Source organism: Gossypium arboreum, chromosome 5, assembly GCF_025698485.1.
Source record: "Gossypium arboreum isolate Shixiya-1 chromosome 5, ASM2569848v2, whole genome shotgun sequence".
In the NCBI taxonomy this organism is placed as follows: Eukaryota; Viridiplantae; Streptophyta; class Magnoliopsida; order Malvales; family Malvaceae; genus Gossypium; species Gossypium arboreum.
Window position 1 is genome coordinate 263554 of NC_069074.1, and position 13430 is coordinate 276983.

At 34.1% G+C, this 13430-nt stretch overlaps 3 protein-coding genes across 3 annotated transcripts; 1 reads left to right on the forward strand and 2 right to left on the reverse strand.

The window, feature by feature from the left end:
- Positions 1 to 774: 774 nt before the first annotated feature.
- LOC108466884 (2-oxoisovalerate dehydrogenase subunit beta 1, mitochondrial) lies at positions 775 to 4974 on the forward strand. The gene is made up of 13 exons (XM_017767239.2): positions 775 to 1114; positions 1274 to 1385; positions 1592 to 1627; positions 1755 to 1814; positions 1902 to 1959; positions 2063 to 2160; positions 2763 to 2852; positions 2951 to 3019; positions 3088 to 3174; positions 3335 to 3430; positions 3512 to 3589; positions 4500 to 4586; positions 4672 to 4974. The coding sequence occupies exons 1-13, from the start codon at positions 945 to 947 to the stop codon at positions 4705 to 4707; spliced, it is 1077 nt and encodes a 358-aa protein (XP_017622728.1). The 5' UTR covers positions 775 to 944; the 3' UTR covers positions 4708 to 4974.
- A 404-nt stretch (positions 4975 to 5378) lies between these two features.
- On the reverse strand, positions 5379 to 6612 carry LOC108466888 (non-specific lipid transfer protein GPI-anchored 6-like). Its single transcript, XM_017767242.2, has 3 exons — positions 6169 to 6612; positions 6014 to 6085; positions 5379 to 5936 (listed from the first exon to the last, which is right to left on the reverse strand). The coding sequence occupies exons 1-3, from the start codon at positions 6500 to 6502 to the stop codon at positions 5794 to 5796; spliced, it is 549 nt and encodes a 182-aa protein (XP_017622731.1). The 5' UTR covers positions 6503 to 6612; the 3' UTR covers positions 5379 to 5793.
- Positions 6613 to 8124: 1512 nt separating this feature from the next.
- On the reverse strand, positions 8125 to 13285 carry LOC108466887 (chromatin structure-remodeling complex protein BSH-like). Its single transcript, XM_017767241.2, has 11 exons — positions 13085 to 13285; positions 11945 to 12024; positions 11758 to 11846; positions 11375 to 11469; positions 11160 to 11231; positions 11010 to 11057; positions 10779 to 10862; positions 10584 to 10622; positions 10412 to 10494; positions 10251 to 10313; positions 8125 to 8525 (listed from the first exon to the last, which is right to left on the reverse strand). The coding sequence occupies exons 2-11, from the start codon at positions 11992 to 11994 to the stop codon at positions 8426 to 8428; spliced, it is 723 nt and encodes a 240-aa protein (XP_017622730.1). The 5' UTR covers positions 11995 to 12024; positions 13085 to 13285; the 3' UTR covers positions 8125 to 8425.
- Between the last annotated feature and the right edge of the window lie 145 nt (positions 13286 to 13430).

The following is a 13430-nucleotide window of genomic DNA, read 5'->3' on the forward strand; positions in this document are numbered from 1 at the left end:
AGTATAACCACTAGTAAAATTTATGCGTATCTAATATATAGATTATATAATTTATAATTGTTAACGAAGTAAACAATTTCATAAGCCGATCTGTAAAATGCATTACATACTTCAACATTAAGAAAAAAAAGCATTTTAATCTCCTATTTGATCCCTATACTTTAAAGAAAGGAACAAAATAATCTCTTGTTATGGAAAATTAGGATTAAAAACTATTTTTATTAAACTCATTTTGTTACCAAACATATCAAACCTAATCCTTAAATCGAAGAACACCCATTTCATTCGATTGAAGAACAAATGGGTACGTACAATATCATACCTTTAGGGATTAAGTTATATCAATTTGGAGGATTAACAAACAAACCAAAAAAAAACCCCTCTAGAACATTGACCTAAACACTTCAGTTCATACATAAAATTTAACAATTAAAAAAAAAAAACTAACAAAAACTGATAATTTCTCAACACTCACCTAATCACTAAAACTCAAAATTTTACTTACAAGATACCAAACAAACATGTCTGTCGCATCCAACGTTCCATGTCATTTAATCTAAAATATATATCATAATTCCACATCAGCAGATAACAGCAAAATGGAAGGAAATTTTAACAGAGGGATCATTTGGCTACTTTATTTAAGGTACAGGGGCCAGTTTACCCATTTTCCAAGTAAGGGGACTAAAATGCAATCCAATGTATAGTAGAGGGCTTGTTACGGTACTTTTAGCGATAATTATCAGATAAAGGTCAAAAAAATATACTGCCACGTATTTTAAGACTAAAAAAATAAATTTACCCAACATGAGAGATAAGGATGGATTTACAGGTTCGGGGTACGGATAAGCGTAAGCGTAAGCGTAAGCATGGCATGATTGAATAGAACAAATAAAGAATCTTGGAAGTGGTTGGTTTGTTTGTTGCAGAAAACGAAAATCCAAATGGGTTTGAGGAATATTATTGGCAGAAGGCTTGGCCTTGGCCTTGTAAGGAGGAGGAAACCTTTTTCGACTGCTACTTGCGATGGCGATGGCAATGGCAACGCCAAATCCATCAACCTTTACTCCGCCATCAATCAAGCCCTTCATATTGCGCTTGAAACTGATAATCGGTTCTTATCTTTTATTGACATTCACCTAAATTTGTTTTTAACATATACCAGCAGCTTGTTTAATAATAATATGTTTGGAAGTAGCTAGCAAGATAATCGGCTTCTTGATGATTATTTACGAGTCCTACTTACTTTTACTTTTTCACAATTGCTTACCAGCGCATTTGTTTTCGGAGAAGATGTTAGCTTTGGCGGGGTTTTCCGTTGCACTACCGGACTCGCTGACCGATTTGGTAAAGCTAGGGTTTTCAATACCCCCCTCTGTGAACAGGTTTGTTCTATCAATTTCCGCTTCTGAATGCGGCGCTTATCTACCCTCTTTCACCTCTTTAATTATGTTTCATTTCTTCTTCAGCTCTACAAATTCAACTTCACAAATCTAACTCATCTTCATCAGGACAATATGACTTAGTTTTGCTCTTTTTAAATATTTTCTGTTTTGAGTTTCAATCACTTTCGACCTCAATCATCTTGTAGGGCATTGTCGGATTTGGAATTGGCCTAGCCGCAATGGTGAGTATGAACTATGAAGCATTGAATCAGTTGACTGCATCACCTCAAAATTTCAACCTTGTGTCAATTTGCCTTTCTAATCTGTTTAGCACAATTGCTCTGCTATTTCTTTCGTTTAACATAACAGGGAAATCGGGCCATAGCGGAAATTCAGTTTGCAGATTACATATACCCTGCTTTTGATCAGGCATGCATCTTCTCTACTTCTTTGCTATTCATTTTTCCCAATCTAAACCCCCTCCTTTTTTTTGTTAAACATAATTTACTATTGTAGATTGTAAATGAAGCTGCCAAGTTTAGATACCGGAGTGGCAACCAATTCAATTGCGGAGGTATCTTTGCTCATTGATTCTAATTGGATAGCGATTCATTCTGATTCTTGCAACCAGCTCCTTTTATTTCTTTTGCTTGATGAAGTTTCAAACAAATTTCCAGGTTTGACAATAAGAGCCCCTTATGGCGCTGTGGGTCATGGTGGACATTACCACTCACAGTCACCTGAAGCTTTCTTTTGCCATGTTCCTGGTATAAAAGTATATTTTCACTTCCTGAGGTTGTTTGTCTTTCATTTCTTATTCTCTGATGCTATCCTTCTATTTCAAGTGCAGTAGCCCATTGCTACTTGCATGCATGGAAAAACCATAGAAATAACTCGATTTTGAGTCTTTCAGGCATCTCCCTTTATTAAATCATACATGTTGTCATTGTGATGCACTGCAGGCACCATGTGCACAATTTGACAAGGAATTAGCAACACCACCACAAACTTATATTATTTACTCTATTTTATACCTTTCATTCTTTTAGCATTTACGCTTCTTTTCCCCTTCCTTGAAATTTACTATTCCTAACACGGTTCTCCGTCAGATAAAAAGATATGTTCCTTCTGAATATTTGTTAATTCAGTCATGGAAGAAGTGAACATTTTAACTGACATTTTGCTTGTACTTGTTGCACTTTGAACTTTGATATTGTCCTTTTGTTGTCTTATGTGTTGGTCATTGTACTTTTTTATTTAATTTGCGGTTTTCAAAACATTTGGCACTTTTCTTGTTCATAAACTTTCCATCCCAAAGTGACTTGTCTTCTTTAAATTTGTAAAGCTTTCGCCCTCTAAAATGTGCTTCTGCTATAGGTGGTCATTCCTCGCAGCCCACGGCAAGCAAAAGGTTTACTGTTGTCATGCATTCGTGATCCAAACCCTGTTGTCTTTTTTGAGCCAAAGGTACTTGCTAATCATATCTCAGATTGTAAGTTTCATTTGTACTGAATTTACCCTTGATGATTTCTTTGACTAAACTGTTATGTACCTTGCAAGTTCAGTGGCTTTACCGTTTGGCAGTGGAAGAAGTGCCTGAGCATGACTATATGTTGCCTCTATCTGAGGCAGAGGTAACTGCTTGTTTCTGTTTCAATAGAAAATCCTGAATCTTATTTTAAAATTTTGATTCAACACTTAGGTCATTCGGCAAGGCAGTGATATCACACTAGTAGGGTGGGGAGCGCAGCTCTCTGTCATGGAACAGGCCTGTAATGAAGCAGAAAAGGTTAGTAATTCTATTTCTCAGCTTTCTCAGTTGTGCTGATCAATGACCACAGAGTGACCTACTATAAGGGGCACTGGCTTGATAAGTTTATATGTTCAGATAGTTTTAAGAATTTTTACCATTGAAACGTCTAAATTAATTTTACTATGAGGTTTTGCAGGATGGAATTTCTTGTGAACTTATAGATCTGAAAACTCTATTGCCCTGGGACAAAGAAACAGTTGAAGCCTCAGTCAGAAAAACTGGAAGAGTTCTTGTAAGAATAAAAGCTCTTTAGTAAATATGAATATGCCCCCCAAAAGGATGGTGGTTAATAAGTCCTTTTTCATCTACATAGATTAGTCATGAAGCTCCAGTTACAGGAGGATTTGGTGCAGAGATCTCGGCTTCCATCGTTGAACGTTGCTTTCTAAGGGTATTGATTCCATTTTCTGTCTTCTGTTTATGTATTATCACAGTGAAACTATCCAACTATTATCTTCTTTTTCCATTAGGACAGAATCTAAGGTTTTTCATGGGCACAAGCAATCATATTTTTACACCTCTTAAGTCCCAAACATGCTTGCCATCACTAATCTCATCTACACCCCCACCCCAAAACCATTAATAGTAATATTTTTTTTAAGAGAAGGGAAGAAGAAAGAAGGGGTACAGCATACTGACTTGTCTTTCTGGTGACAAGTGCATGAAGTGGAATAGAACTGACCAAAGTAGCTTGAAACTGCCTGTATGGGATGCAGTGGAGTATAAGCATGGAACTGACTCTAAGTTGCTAGAATCTAGAGGGACCCAATGGCTAGAATCCTGACGGCTATGTGGGAATTATTTATTTATTTAGCTGACCTAGGATAACACCTTGAGGTTTTCCTAATCCATATAAAATACTTAAATTAGCCTAATCTATATGTACTAGATTTTAGGCATTTGGTTTTTAATGGAGAAACAAATTTCTTTAGGAGATATGCTACATTCTAATTAGAACACATTTACATAATGCATTTGCTTGTTTAATTATACGGTGTTACCATAATGTTAAACTATCTGCTGCTTACGTTGGACCGATGATTGTAATGGTTCTTATGGGGAACAATAAATACCATAATTGGCTGTTCAATGAAATAGTTTGAGATATGAGATGTTCAACTAAAGAAGACATAATGAGCTGGTACTATAGTTGGCAAAGAAAATAAGGATTGCTGTGGTTTGGTTAGGATGATATCTTACATTAGCAGTTGAAATATAGGGGTAAAATGAATTGTTTAGGAGAGGCAGGTATTTTGTCATTTTGTAAATAATGAGGAATGCGTTTGTTGATGTGGGTGCAGTTAGAAGCTCCGGTAGCAAGAGTGTGTGGCCTTGACACCCCATTCCCTCTTGTTTTTGAACCCTTCTATATGCCAACCAAGAACAAGGTTATTTTTCGTAGTCTTCAAATTCCAATTATCAGGGTGAATTATCATTGCTAACATGTTTTCTATGGTGGTTACATGTGTGCAGATTTTGGATGCTATCAAAGCAACCGTGAATTACTAGAAAATTTCCCAGATAAACCTATCTACAAACATGCATACATTAACGCTTTAAGAAGAAAAAACTCACACTCGCAAATACCGATCCTTTCATCATGAGGATAAGATAGCGGCAGTGTTGGCGTGAAGCTAGAAATCTATCTATTTAACTGTAACTCTTATTTTAAGTGGTAATAATGATAATAATTGCGAAGCAAACGTGCTTGTTGATTGATACAAGTATATAAAAATTTAAAATTATAAAAGAATATATTTTAAAAATAAATAAGAACCGTTCTTGCTTCTTTTATTGTTTTCTTCATCACCGTCATCTTCTGATATCTGGTAAAAGTCAAAACATAGAAATCGAAGGAGTACAAATAGGGTCTACGAGTTGCTTTGGTTAAAGCCAGACCAAGACTCAATGGTTCAACGGGGAAAAAGGAGGTAGCACGATGAAGGACTGAGTTCGGTACGGCAGCTTGGCATCTGCCGCTTTCGCTAGATATCTAAACTTTCAACCATGTAGAAACGTTTTCTTTTTGGATTTAGATGTTTTCTCAATTAGAGAAAACCAATCTACAACATAAGCATTTTAACCTTAAGCAAACATTTTTATTAAATTTAAGGGTAAAGTACGTGTAGTTATATTATATAACCAACATATTAAGCACAAATCACAATAAGACTGAAATATTTATTTAGTTGAATTTTTAATTTAATAAAATAAAAGATATAATTAAGGATCAGGTCGACATAAATCAATAAGCAAACGCTACAACCGACAAAACCATTTAAATACATTAGTTATGTATTTGGGTTTGCTATAGTCGGAGATACCTGTGAAAATGGAATGAAGGAGCAAAAGTATTTTGAGATGTGTTCCCTACCATACCAATTAATCCATGTTGGCAGAAATATATAATTGCAAAATTAAGATGAAGGCAAGACATATGTTGTTTTGTTTTGATGATGGGAGGTAAGAAATAAAAAGCTTTAGTCCACATGTGATCTACATCTAGCCAGGAATTGTTGGGCAAAGCAAGACAAGTGAATGAAAGAGAATGTACGACACATAAAAACTGGATCCACCGTTTATAGAAGAAATCAATCACACACCAAGGTTCCGGTTTATGGTGAAAATCCATAGTGAAACTCCGAACGCTATCTCTACTCCCACCCACTTCTTTGCCTTTCCTCCATCACTCTTGTCTGCAGCAGCAGCAGCAGCAGTGGTAGTGGAGTTGGAGTTGCCTATCATATACTTGAAAATTAGTAAAAGCGTAGAGAGCAATGAATATAGTGATTATGCGATAAACGCTTAAATTTACCAGTGTGTGTCAGCTTCTGATATCCTTGAAATAACTTAGCTTCCTGGGAATCGGGAGTTAAGTGCAGAAGAGCTGAATGGATGGGCAAGGGAATCAAAATGAGAACAAGTGTGAATAACTCGGGTTTTGGAGTGGTAGTAGTATGTTTTACTTACAGATGCAGTCGGTCATGTTGACAGGGGCACGACAAGTGGTAGGAAGTGTTGCCGCGAGAGTAGCGTTGATGTTGAGGCCAAGGCTGGGGTCATCTCTATCTTTAAGCAATACACACAGGCATTTCCGGCTCTTATCCAGCACCTGTTTCAGCCCACTGCAACAATCTATGGTGGGGGTTTTTGCGTCTCCACCAACGTAGGGGAGACATGGAGCCAGCCCTACTAGCTCATTACTACATTCTGTTTTGTCTTGATTGATATCAGCTTTTGCCAACCCAAGCATAACCAGAAGCAACATTAATGAGAGTCTCCAACTCCCATGTTTGGACTCCATGATTAGTGCTATTATTATTTCTGCTATTTCTGCTGGGAAGAAGAGAAAAAGATGGATGGGTCGAAACCGTAACTGTTCCAGGGCATACGCACACACCCATATATATATATATATTCACATGTGTCGAGGACGGATCACTTTATATTCACGTGCCAGTCCGGGACAGTAAAAGTTGCATAAATTAAAATTGGAACAACCTCTCAACTTTGTTATACTTGAAAGATATTTTAGGTGGTTATCTGCTGCTCAGCCTACTTTCTTCCCAATCACAGTTTTAACTCTTCTTAGCCTTTTCTTTTTATGAGTAGGGAAATTGGATAATAAAATGTTTTTGGATGACAAGGGTTTTTACTCTTTTTTTTTTTTTTTGATAAAGACAAGGGTTTTTACTCTTTTTTTTTTTTGATAAAGACAAGGGTTTTTACTTATTACACATATAAGGGGTTTTTTTAGAAATATTGCCATTTGGTTTTATAATATATGCATATAGTTCTATTTTCTTTTACATCAAATAAAACCATTTAATTGCATTATAAATTATTGTTTTTGCAGGCTCTTAAAATGAAATAGATAATTTATGTTTGTGTAACATGATGGAATTAATAAATTAATTAAGTTGAAGGTGGATGTCATTTCCAGCTGGGTAGTGTTGTCTCATATGTAGGGCTGCTCTGGATTGGAGTATCAAATAATAATAATAGTGTGGGAAGAAGGGGAGCCCGTGAATGTTTTGAATGAATCCGTGATCCTTTGGGATCCCATCCGTGACTGACTAAATTTTTGGACCAAAATTAGAAAATCAAGCTTTTAATCCTAACAAAATGACACAAATCATAAATAAAAAGAAGATTAAGAATGAGGCTGACGCCGGCGATTTAACACTAACTTTCCCTCCCTAATTTTCAAACACTATAAACAGATATATTAAAGAGGCTAGGCCATATATGTAGAAGACCCTAATTTTCGGTGTTAGCCTCTTTTTGGGCTCATAAATCCAATTCACACAGGATTTGGGTTTTGAACCAAATTAGCATGGATCTCGATCAGTTTTATGGCCCAAAAACAATAACGAAAAAAAAAAGCTTATATCAAAATATTCCCTAAAATTTAATAGCAATTTAAAATTAAGCCCCTTATGTTGGTTGACTGAATTTGTATTTCCCACCAACTCATTTATTTAAAAATAAGAAACATGCTGAGAATTTTTTTTATTTACCTTTTTGTCTTTTTATAGATATTTTATATAAAATCTAGAAGATTCGAACTCAAAATACAATGATTTTTTGTTGGGTAATCTTTTTCACACACATCGTGTATGTGCTATAATCTAGTTATAATAGAATCTCTAACTGAGTTGAGATCACTATCAACCAAGTCAAACTAAATCAAGAAATTACCAAAGACCCATTATTCTTACAAAGTTCTATTATTATAAGGGTGTCTTTGTATTTTTATATTTTTATAAAAGGGTTAATGTCTATTTAACTTGTACCTAATTGGTATTTAAACATTTTTTTTTTGCACCTAACTAGTTCCAAAACGTTGAAACCGTTAACCAAATTGGTATTTTTTTAGGTACTTAGCTAACGCTGTTAAATTTTATGTTGGCAGCCAATAGAACATTTATAAGTCCTAAAAAAAAATTAATATATACTTTAGCCTTTAAACTTGACAACTTATACCTAACTCGTGCCTGAACTTTTTTCAGATCTAACTAGTACATGAACTTGGAAACTATTAACCAAGTCGGGTTTTTTTAAGTACTTGGCCGACGCCATTAAATTTTATGCTAACAATAGTTCTTGAAAATGTTATCGTTTATAAACAGCATAAACTGCCTAATATTATTGATTCTTGTAACATCTAACACACCGTTGAGCAGAAAAAGACAAGAAAGAATGCATTTATACGTATTATGTCTATTTACCGGCCACTCCTTTCTTCTTTGGCTTCGAGAGCATCTACTTCCTCATTAGATAAAAGGTCAAGAACGGGTTTATAATAATCCCACTCCTTTCTTTTCCTGATGCAACGGAAAACAAAAGGCAAACCATAAGTATTTTCTTCTTTTGAAGTTTTCTAACGAAGTAACAGAGCAAACAGATTAGTGATCAAGCAAAATGGGTGTAAACATACAGAGCACATAAAATAAAAAGCAACATGAAAATGTAATAATTGCTAGTCAGAAATATGCAGTGATATTAAATGGGAAAACTTAACAAGTGCATGAAAAGGGATACCAAAACCACTAAACCATTTCCACAAAGTGAAGCTACATCAATGCTTTCAAACTGACAAAAGATTCAATGGTTTGGTTGAGACTTAGCTCTATCTCTCTTATCAATAGGACTACTTAGTAGTGTTGTTTCTATCTACTATTATCTAAAAATAATCAAGTTATTATCCACTGGACAAAACCAAGAAATAACACTTCACGTGCAAAATTATAGATCCCATTTTAGATGAAACAATTCAATCAAATTGAATATAATTGTATGTGTAAGATGAAGCCAACTATTGCAATTGCGTAAGATACTTTTTTTTTAGTTTAGCCTCTAGTTAGCCTTTCTTTTGTATAGGTTATGTATTCCCAATTCCTTTTTAATATGGAATACAAAAAATAGTGCACAAAGAATGAAGTTCTCCCGATGGCTCTATCATAGATAAATAAGAAAAAAATTCTCCAAATCAAATCCATTACATCGCCTTCCTTTACTTAACCTTAACTCAAGTTAAAAGGGGACACAACCCTTGTTTTTTGCTAATTTAGTCAAGATCAAGTCTGACGAGAATAATATTTTACGAAAAGCAATTCATGTATTTTCAAACCAACCCATGTCCTATCTATTATTTGACTGACTAATCTTTTTTATTGTAATGGGTGAAGGGTCAAATGTTTTGGTAATTCCTTATGGGTGGATGAACCAAGATAATTTAGGATCAGAGTTCTAGATTTTTGTTAATCCCTCGCTCAAATAATATCGCGAGGTCTGCAGCTATAACTAGCTATGTCTACTGTACACCCATTAACTAGTGTCTTCTGCCAAGGATTTAATTGAAATGCTTTATCCCTAGGAGATATGATATATAATGGAGGACCTAGTTTGACAGTTTTGACAAGGAGGATGTCTTTTAAATCTTTTAATGGTTTCAAGAACCATTAGAGGCAATGCAATGCGTAAGCATGAGTGTACAACTCAGTAGAGAGATGAAGTTGAGAAAAAGTAATGTTCCATTGAATCAAGAAAATTTTGGATCAGAGTTCTAAATTTATTTTCAAGCCAATCCATTTCCTATCTGTTAAATGGTCGGCCTAAGTCACAGAATAATTTCACTTAGACGTGGAGCTGTCAAGCAATTTATAAATTACGACAGAGAACTTTGAATTTTTCAGCCTAAAATTGAATATGGATATGGATTTAAACTTTATAAACTTCGATTCTTTTGATTTAAAATTTATGAATTTGAAATTCTCAACTTTAATGAATCTAGATTTAAGTTCAATCAAATATTAAAAGTACTGCTTCTGTTGACTTTTAAAAGTACTTGATACAAGAAGTATTTTGAAATCGTAGATGGACCTTTTAAATTTGACCCAAACCTAAATAAAACCATTTTCGAACAAAGCATTTGGATTTTGAAATCCAAATCCCGACCCATAAAATACAAGTTTCTAAATGGACCATAACAATTTTTCAAGGCTCAATAGGGAAAATTATTCAGCATGAGATTTATACAGAGAGCATACCGGACAACACTTGACCTGAAACTGAATAACTTCATCAAGTCCAGTGCAGCACCACTAGCTTTACTGTGAGAGAGAAAACAGAAAGTAATGTCATCAATACATAGAACATTGAGGTCTGCCATCCTATTTCTGACCATATTACAAGGAAACAACATAAAAACCTGGGAGTGAAATGTTCAGCAGCCCGACGACCCTTTTTGCTTATTCTGTTCTCCCTTGCTGAAGTTACATTTTGAATTGCAATCTAAAAAACACAACATTACAGCGATATGATAACAACCATGCCATATATGCATCAATGGCTAAGATTAAGTAGAAACGTATTATAACTACCTCATAAAGTTGCTCCCTGATTGCAAAGGCAACTGCAGGCTGCAAAAAGTAAAGGAATCATATAAGATATGTTTTAAAGGCACAGAAACAAAATGAAACAGGCTTGAAAGAGAAATACTGTACTGCTATCTGTTTCTCATCATGTTCAGGTAGGATGACTATTTTACAAGTATGCTTCTAAAACGAATTGCTTACCCCAACTTCAGGGTCTTCAATGCCTAAATCTGTGCAGAGAGTTCTAGCAAATTCTTCAGGATCACTATCAAAGTTGTTCAAGTCCTATAACAAATAAAGATAACAGCATTCAAGCATCTCATTGAGAAATAATTGCATAGCTCATAAAAGATAAATGATGAACAAGCATGAGAAAACACAAGAACATGCATATGATAATGATATCATACAAATTCATTTTCCAATTCTTACCCATAAAAACTGATCCCTGATAACTGTATGATTGACTTGAAGATCAAGCTGATGAAGTCCATGTGATGGATAAGTAGGTGTTAGAAAACCATTAAAGGAAAATGGTGATATTTATATAAATGTTATTAGTACTTCATTTATGAAAGAAACCTTAATTGGAATGATCTTGTCACCAACATACATGTCTTGACCTTCATATGATCGAAAGGTGGCAAGCTGTGACTGAAGATAACATGCAAAGCGAAGAATAGGAGAATGTTAAGTACAACTAAAAATCAGCTTTAAAAGTGCCAATTTCTTTTCTTTTCTTTTCATTTCTTTTTGTTGAACATTGAAATGAGAGAAAAGAAAACAGTTAAGATGACCTGAATGGATTGAACAATTTGCGGAAGGAAACCAGGGGCAAGCTTCAAGTCTTTTACAGTCCTTTTTGCAAACATCACCACCTCTGAATCCGGATCTTTTAGAACAAATATACAAACACAAGAATATGTCCGATTAGCAGATTACACTAAGGTAGCGTTAAAGAACTCTAATTTTTAAATAATAAATCTGAACTCCAGAAATAGTATAATCGTGCAATCAAACACATGAAAATGTAATCAAATATTTACGAATTTGAAATTTAATATAAAATCATATAACAAAAGAGATCTAAAATCCAAATTTTCAAATTCATATTGGCCAAAAAAATTCCCCGAAATTTCTTGAATTCATGAGAAACGTATTTAATAAGGTGAATGCATACCATAAGGGTTCCAAGTGAAAGCATCTTTATAGCGCTGTCCATCGACTTCTATGTCAAGCCTAATGGGTATTAAATTTTCAGCTGTTGGCCTACAATTTATGGATCACAATTAGAAAATCAAGCTTTTAATCCTAACAAAATGACACAAATCCTAAATAAAAAGAAGATTTAAGAATGAGGAGCTTACATCCTGAACTTTAGAGGGGCTTTCCATGAAGCTGACGCCAGCGATTTCATATTGATTCGCCTAACACTAACTTTCCCTCCCTAATTTTCAACCACCATAAATAGATATGTTAAAAATTTTGAGACTCTAAACTAGAGCTAATCATGAGCAGGACCTCAACAAAATTTTACTCCTGTTTTCTAGGCTCAGGCTCAACTTAAAAAGTGAGCCTAAAATTTTACCCAAAATTAACCCAGATTATATATTATAAGCCCGGCCCGGCCCATATATAATTTTTTAATCTGACTATTAAAATCATCTTTTTAACAACCCTTGAATATATATTTATGAATAAATTTATTTCTATTCTGTAAATCAATTTCTTAAGCAATGGAACTTGCTTCAACTCCGCCTCCTGGGGTTTCTAATTCTAACCCAAAAACTTTTTCACTCTTATGAATGTATTTATTTCTATTCTGTAAATCAATTAAATTTAATAAATTGCAAGGAAATTTTAAAAATATATAAATTATTACAAATGTATTTCTTAATAAAGTATACCACAAATTATATGCAAATACATATGATTTACAAACTCAGATTTAAAAACAAAATAAAAAGAAATTTTCAAAAGTAAAGCAAAATACTAAAATCAAAACTAAGGTTTTATATTTTTTTTTTACAAAAGAAACAGTTATGGAGATAAGAAAAAAGTTGCAAATTCTAATATTCCAACTCTACACTTATTAAACAGCGCTGGTTCATTTTTTCTTCTTCTCTACGATTACATTCACCCAAAATCTGTCAAAGTTTCTCTTAATGGTTGAATAAAAAAACCCAGCAACAACAGAAAAATGCCGCGAAACCATGTAGAAAAAAAATCCACAGATCTCGAAAATTGGAGACATATAGAGAGAAATCAGATAAAGTGAACTAAGAAACCAACAGAGCCCCAACTTCATGCTATTTACATACACACAAACAAAATACAACAAAGGCAGAGGATGTAGCAGTTTCAGCGTATTGGTGGTATTTTCTTTGTTACTGTTAGGGATATAGAAATTGGTGGAGTGGAGGCTGATTCGGTTGAAATGAATAGAGGGGGAAAAAAAACTAATCCATGAAATAAATCAAAAAAGAAAACAAAGCTTTTTTACATACCGTGGAGAAATAAAATTTGGTAACTGATGAAATTGAAATATGAAGTGTACCCAGAAATGCAACAAATTGTTGGGTTCGAGTTGAATCCTTCTCTTGGCCCAGAGAGAAAATAAAAGAGTTTTACTTTTCAAACTTGTGTTAGTGTGTATGACAGCTAATGTTTTTTTATTTTTTCATTTCAAATTGAAAGCAAGTGCGGTGAATGTTTTGTCAAATTTTCACGTATGACAAATATGTAATTTTCCTTGGATCAAATGTCCAACTTTAAATATAAAAATAGATGAAAAACATCATCTTAAACTAAGCAATAAATATAAACGAATTCAACATACTCATTTATTTACGC

Bases quoted from the DNA above. Each gene is read 5' to 3' on its own strand.
- LOC108466884 (XM_017767239.2), top strand. From the start codon at position 945: ATGGGTTTGAGGAATATTATTGGCAGAAGGCTTGGCCTTGGCCTTGTA. The intron at 1,386-1,591 runs GTTTGTTCTATC...ATCATCTTGTAG, and splicing joins ATACCCCCCTCTGTGAACAG to GGCATTGTCGGATTTGGAAT. The intron at 3,020-3,087 runs GTAACTGCTTGT...TTCAACACTTAG, and splicing joins TGCCTCTATCTGAGGCAGAG to GTCATTCGGCAAGGCAGTGA.
- LOC108466888 (XM_017767242.2), bottom strand. From the start codon at position 6,502: ATGGAGTCCAAACATGGGAGTTGGAGACTCTCATTAATGTTGCTTCTG. The intron at 6,086-6,168 runs GTAAGTAAAACA...CCATCCATTCAG, and splicing joins CAACATGACCGACTGCATCT to CTCTTCTGCACTTAACTCCC. The intron at 5,937-6,013 runs GTAAATTTAAGC...AGTATATGATAG, and splicing joins TCAGAAGCTGACACACACTG to GCAACTCCAACTCCACTACC.
- LOC108466887 (XM_017767241.2), bottom strand. From the start codon at position 11,994: ATGAAATCGCTGGCGTCAGCTTCATGGAAAGCCCCTCTAAAGTTCAGG. The intron at 11,058-11,159 runs GTTTCTTTCATA...GGACTTCATCAG, and splicing joins ACAAGATCATTCCAATTAAG to CTTGATCTTCAAGTCAATCA. The intron at 10,623-10,778 runs GTAAGCAATTCG...TACTTTTTGCAG, and splicing joins TTGAAGACCCTGAAGTTGGG to CCTGCAGTTGCCTTTGCAAT.